The 6653-nt window shown below is 42.4% G+C and overlaps 1 protein-coding gene and 1 pseudogene across 2 annotated transcripts; one reads left to right on the plus strand and one right to left on the minus strand.

Moving 5' to 3' along the window:
* Positions 1 to 2590: 2590 nt before the first annotated feature.
* Positions 2591 to 3216, minus strand: M421DRAFT_7379 (CENP-B protein; the record flags this gene model as incomplete). Its single annotated transcript, XM_033596987.1, has 2 exons — positions 2591 to 3147; positions 3210 to 3216. 2 exons carry the CDS (start codon positions 3214 to 3216, stop codon positions 2591 to 2593), a joined length of 564 nt encoding a protein of 187 aa, XP_033446412.1.
* Positions 3217 to 5773: 2557 nt separating this feature from the next.
* Positions 5774 to 6572, plus strand: M421DRAFT_397466 (annotated as a pseudogene; the record flags this gene model as incomplete). Its single annotated transcript has 1 exon — positions 5774 to 6572. A coding segment is annotated over one exon (401 nt), but the record flags the coding sequence as incomplete, so codon positions are not given.
* Between the last annotated feature and the right edge of the window lie 81 nt (positions 6573 to 6653).

Below are 6653 nucleotides of genomic sequence, written 5' to 3' on the forward strand. Positions count from 1 at the left end.
GTTGGCTCAAAATTGGCTGGACATTGAATGCACATTGAATGGCTGTTGTAGGCCTACAAGTCCTACTGTTGCCCACAGTACAATGCCACGATTTCCCGATTTCGACAACGGAAAAACTTTTCCCGATGTGGGACGATTTTACCTTACTGGCCCTAGCCAAAGGCTTTATCAGAGTAGCTGGCAGTATTAAGCTACCTATTCAAGGCATTGGCCTTGTTAGACTAAGGTGTTAACTACCTGATAGTTCTACCACAGTTAGTGAACTAACCAAGACTCTCTATAGTAGTAAGCTTTACAACACCTGCCTGTTTTCCTAGACCTTAGTGCAATAATAGTACAATCTATTAGGAAAGGTAACAATATCTATCTCCTTACTAAGCATAGCTAACTAGCACTATGGGCTAAGTACTAGGGCGGCATTATGTGACTACAGACTAAGTCACCACTAGCTACCTAATCACCTAAGGATGTTATCGCCTTATAAGCTATTAAGCTAGATGTTACTACAAAGACAGCGTCTAGTTCAACCTCTAAGCTTGTAGTTAGAAATTTTACATCCTACAACAACTTCTATTAGTTAATTAGTTACCTTGTTATCTAAAATCCTAAAAGGATCTACGCTAATAGACACCTTGTACCTGCTAGACCTACTAACTTTAATTACAACTTATGCAATGTATCTAAGTCTACACACACTTAACTAGTTGCGACACACAGTTGCTTAACTAAGCTGTTTAAAGTCATCTATACAGACCTCTTAGGCAAGTTCTTAAGGCCCTTACTTAGAGGAGCCTGCTACTACATATTATTTATTAAAGATTTAACTTAGGCAACCTAGGTTAGATTCCTTAAACGCAAAGCAGACGCCCCTTACGCAATTAAGGACTTTATTGCCTATATTAACACACAGTTTTGTACTTAAGTAATGTAGATCTTAGCTGTCTTACAACTTACTAGGTTAATTATAGCATAAATTAAGTTAGACAACAGTGGCAAATACACGTCTACTAATCTAAAGGCCTACCTTTGCAAGGAAGGGATTAAGGAGAACCTAGTCCTACCTTATTACTATAAGCTTAATAGCATACTAGAAAGGTTTAACTAGACAATTATGCAGATAGCTTAATCTATAATCCTATCTAACAACCTACTTATCCTTTAGGCTGAGGCAATACAAACTGCCACGTACCTCAAGAACTGTGCTCCACACTTAGCTAACAAGCTTCATCAGACTCCATATGAACTACTTCATAGCATCAAGCCCTACGTCGGTCACCTCCATCTATTTGGAGCTGACTGCTACGTCCACGTTCTAGTTAAGGCTCGCAAGCCTAGGACTAAGTTGCTCAACTAGGCAGAGAAAGGTATCTTTGTAGGCTACAGCTGCAACAACAAAACCCTTTGTGTCTATGTCCTAGCCAGAAATGTTGTCCTTGAATCACGCAACGTCCACGTAATCTAGTTAAAAAATTGGTTTTCAACATCTCTGTTCCAGCTCAAATCCTCACTCAAGAGCCCTTAGCTAGCTTTAGGGGACACAAGAGCTAAACTAGAATCACACACCCTACAACAGTCCACTGACTTGATTAAGTCAACACTAACACCAGCACGACTGCAGGCCCCAACCGCACCTCCACCCACGAGGAGCTTGCGCAGCCGATCAAATATCCAGAGGCCAGAGCGATACAGAGATGACGCAAACGCTGTCGACGCCCCTATAGATGATATTCATTATGAGCAACTTGAAATAGCTCATGCCATGATCACCATAGATGACATGCCAAGCACGTATGCTGAAGCTATGACTGAACTAAACAAGCCCCTTTGGCAACTATTAATACAACATGAAATTAAGGCTTATAAAGATAATAATACATAGGAGTTAACTAACACAATAACTTTGCCTCTAAACGTGAAACTAGTTAGCACATAACGTAAATACTAAGCGAGTGAGCCATCGAAGCGAGTGAGCCACCCAACCAACTTTGCGCACCTTTACAATCATATATCTCAACAACGTGATAATGTAATGTTTAGATATTTATAGAGTAAATTAAGCAGTATCTAAAGTATCTTTTTTGCACGTACGCGAGTTGTGTCCAGTCTCTCTGCACCTCTTGCAGCGCGCGAGTGCCTGGCGGCTGCGGCCTAATTGCTCTCCTCCTTGACGCTCTTCACAAGCAATCTGCTGATCAGCCTCACGTTAAGCGAGTATATCCTCTCTAGCTCCCTTTGTTAAGATCCCACACTGCTGTATACGCCTTATTTTACGCTGTTTGCGCGCTGACGCTGCCTCATTAGCCTTCTCAAGGCTGGTAATCTGATCGCGCATCAGCTCAGCTAAGAGCATCACTACCTCAGCACCCTTCTTGAGCTGGTTAATCGCCTCAATGATTGAAGCTGGCGATGAGCTCTTGTGCCGCCGCACGCGATCGCGTATTAACGTTGATTGAGCATCAAGTTCACGTACGTTGCTTGGCGTACGAGCTTCCCAGAGAGCCTCTGGCAGAGTATCTAGAGTAGGTGTACGTAGCTGCACGTCAAGCTTTGAGAGCACAGCGTCTGGTTGGAGAGGCACAAGGCCTGTACCTCAAAAGGCTGAGCAGATATTGGCTGAGGTGAACGATTGACTGAACGCTGCCTTAAAGGCTGGCAGGAACTCAAGCTTGGTGATATGGTTGATGTGGTGGCGGATGAGGCTCTCAACCTCACGGCTATACGCGCGCTTCAACGGCGAGAAGCAGCCAACGTCAAGCGGCTGCAGTAGATGGGATGAGTGAGGCGGCATGCAGAGCGTATAGGTATTGTTCTCCTTGCAGAGCTCTTGAAACTCAAGAGAGTGGTGGCTCTCATGGCCGTCAAGGACGAGCAGGCGACGCGCACCAACAACGCGAGTCTTTGTGTGAGCGTTGAAGTGCTTCAGCCACTCTACTCCTAGCTTGTTGTTTGTCCAGCCATTGTCGCTAACTGCGATTACCCAGTTGCGTGGGATCTCTGCTTCCTTGTACCAGGCAGATAGATGATACTGGCCAGCGAAGATGAGGAACGGTGGGACTGACCAGCCAGCAGCGTTGATTGCAGCAATCGCCGTCACCCACTCGCGATTACCTGGCTGAATAGCCTTAGGCCTGCCTCTTCTTTCTAACCCTGTTACAACAAGTTAAGTTGTAATTTTGCCTATTATAAAGCTAGCCTTGTTAAAGTTGTACACGTCATTATCGCAGATGCCGTACTTGGCCTTTGTCTCCTCTACAAGCTCAAACTAGCTCCTAATTAGAGCTAGATCCTCGCATAGAGCTCTCTGCCTATTGTATGCTCAATTGAAACGCGTCCTAAGACTGTCCGTACGCTTGACAAAGTTGCTTGGCCAGTCTCTGCCTACAGGAGAGCTACCACGCGCTAAGAGTAGCTTATCAGCCATATCACGTACAGCTGCGTACGTAGGCGAAAACCCACGTGTATCTAGATCTAGTATATGCTTTACTATTACCTCCTCCTCTTGCTTGGTAAGCTTCTTTGAGTTAGGCTAGCAATTACGTCTAGCAGGTTTGCTAGCGCGTCAGCAGTAGAGGGTAGCGCAAGAGACTTTAAACATTACTGCAGCGCGCCTTTTAGTCTAAATTTAATTTACATTAAGAGCTAAGATTATAAGGTGTATATCAGTCTTACAAGAAGCGTGTTAGGCTATGTTTAGTGGAGCTATAGTCGATTTATAGTTGTAGGGTATAGAAATTTGGTGGGGTGGCTCACTCGCTTCGATGGTTCACTCGCTTAGTATTTACGTTATTAGGTTATAGCAGTTAAGAAAGAAAAGCATGGCAACATTGTTAAACAAAAGGCAAGGGTTGTTGCCTAAGGATTCTCTTAACAACCTAGAGTTAACTATAACAACACCTACTTACCTGTTATTTAATATAACAGCCTCTAACTTATTATCTTTATTGCTAACTTTAAGGGCTGGCTCCTTAGACAGATTGACTTTGATGTAGCATACCTTAACAGATTGCTACAACACGTCATCTATGCCCGCTGCCCACCTAGGGTTGGCTGTCCTGGCTAAGTGCTCTAACTCTTTAAAGCCTTATATAGTCTTAAGCAATCTAGTTGCAAGTGGTACTTAGTCCTATTAACATAGCTGACTAGCAACAGCTTCACTTAAGCCACCTTTAATCTATGTGTCTTTATCTTAGACAACCTCATTCTAGGTATGTACGTGGACGACCTGCTCCTCACTGGAACAAGTGACGCAATAACCCAGTTCCTGGATCTTACCCATAAACGCTTTAGATTTAAGGACCTTAGTTAACTAAAACTCCTCCTAAGTCTAGAGTTTAATTACCTAGACAATAGAGTTAAGCTTCACTAACAAACCTACACTAAGGCTGTCCTCTAGCATTACTAACTTAACTAATGCAATAGTTAACTTATACCTCTAGATCTAAACAGCTTCCCTTAATAATCCCTGTCTAATTAACTAATTAACCTAGAGCAATAGAAGCTGCATTAATCTATTATTAGATCTGTTAACTTCCTTGCTATAGTTAGCTAACCTGACTTGTCCTTCTCTGTTAGTATGCTGGCCTTATACAATAGCAACCTATCTAAAGTACACGTTAGTCTAGCTTATTAATTGCTTTAATACGTTAGGAAGACGTCTAAATATAGTATTAAGATTACTAACACAACTAATATTGTCTAAGTTACTATGTACATAGATGCCTTATTTAATACTAATCCTAACAATACTAAATCCTTTTTAGGTTACATTATAAAGGTTAACAAATTAATAATCTTGTGGTCCTTAAAACAACAGTCCTGTGTTGCTTAATTAACCTGCGAAGCAGAGTACATGGCCGCGTCTTGGGCTGCTAGCTATTTAGTCTAGGCCTAACAAGCCTTGAGCGAGCTAACTAGAATTAAACTAACAAGCGACTTGTTAGTTAACAATAAGCCTGCTAAATCCCTTATTAAAGACAACAAGATTAGCAACTACATTGGGAAAAGTTTTTCGAAATCCAGCCCAGACTAGCTGTTGCTGACAGTTGTGGCATAGTTGTGCAACAGCTGTTTAACAGCCCTAACAGCCCTAATTTGCGCCTAATAGCCCTAATTTCGCGCTAATATTACTAACAGCTAAAACACTAAGTGCCTGTATTTAATAAACTTAAAATAATATTGCAATATTATTGTATAGCTACCCTTAGTTCTACTAGCACTAGTATTAAATATTTAAAAATTACAAAATTTCACGTACAGATAGAGCGAAATTATAGCTTTAAAATAAGTAAGAAATTATTATTATAGGCCTACTGCAACACAAGTTATAGAGTGTTGAAGGTTTGTTTATTAAAGGTTTGTGTTTTGAAGTTGCGACAGCACACTATAGCAGCTGCAGCTGCGCCAGCACACAATGTATCAGCTGCAGCTGCAACAGCACACAACACAGCACCTGCTAACAAACACACACAAACACACACAAAACAGCAGCGCAACAGGAGCTTGCAGAACAGGCAGGCCTAGGCGTAAAATTCTTAGTTTACCTACTATTCTTGAATAATATTCTTATATTTTCTAATGTTTAGGCTGCTAGAGCCCTAGCAAAGAATCTTAACTTAGTGTCCTTGTAAGGAACATTAAGCTTAAAACCTTCTACGCTTAATAACTATTCTATTAATAGGCCTATAATATTGTTTAATAGCTTATTTTAAAGAGGAGACTTAGTAGTATTGCTCTCTCTGCAGTCGCAACTACCTCTGGCAGTGAGACGATGCTTATTTGGGACTAGCACTGTTTACGGTCACTCACCTATATATACTGTTCGTAGCCTCACTCAACACAAAATTAATAAAATTACATATTTCAACATCAACAACGAGCAGAAGCGCGAGCGTTTGGAGTAGGCGCTTGCCCACAACCCTGATAAATACGAGTATGGAGATAGTAAAGGATTTGATTTTACTGAGGTTGTGTTTACTGACAAGACTCCAGCTCGCATTGGTGAGGAGCGCGGCATGCAGAGGGTATGGTGTAGGGATGGCGAGCAGTACGATGAAGGAGTTAAAAAGGATTGCAACCACCACACTTGTTGCCTACAATTCTACAGAGCCTTTTATTATAACTATAAGGGCCCTTGCTATACCTACTTTAAAGAGACAGCAGCACAAAAACAGTTAGCAGAGGAGGCGTTAGTGAAGGAGAATGCATAGCGCAAGCACGACGACAACACACTCTAGGGCAACATGCGCAAGGCACTTGCAGTAATGCAAGAGAGCGATGTTAATCACTATTACAACACTAGAAAGAAGCAATATGTACCCTCTTAGCATGACTATAAGCGTAGGGGGCGTGATAATAGGGGTGTTGATGGGTACAGGCATCGCGAGGGTGCACTCAAGAGCATTACCCCATAGATCAATTCACTCAAAAGGAAGGGATTACGCTGTGTACTACTACAGGATAGGGCTCCAGCTCACAAATCACGAATAGCCCGCGATTACTGTACTGTAGAGCGCATAGAGCGCATGTGGTGGCCCAGCCACTTACCCGACGTTAATGCATCTGAGCATGCCTGGCTAGACTGGCGGATGGGTACCATGTACCTAGGGTAGGGTATAGGTAGGGTATAGGTCGCACGGACGTAGGTATAGGTAGGG

Source organism: Didymella exigua (genome assembly GCF_010094145.1).
Source record: "Didymella exigua CBS 183.55 unplaced genomic scaffold M421scaffold_24, whole genome shotgun sequence".
Taxonomy (NCBI): Eukaryota; Fungi; Ascomycota; class Dothideomycetes; order Pleosporales; family Didymellaceae; genus Didymella; species Didymella exigua.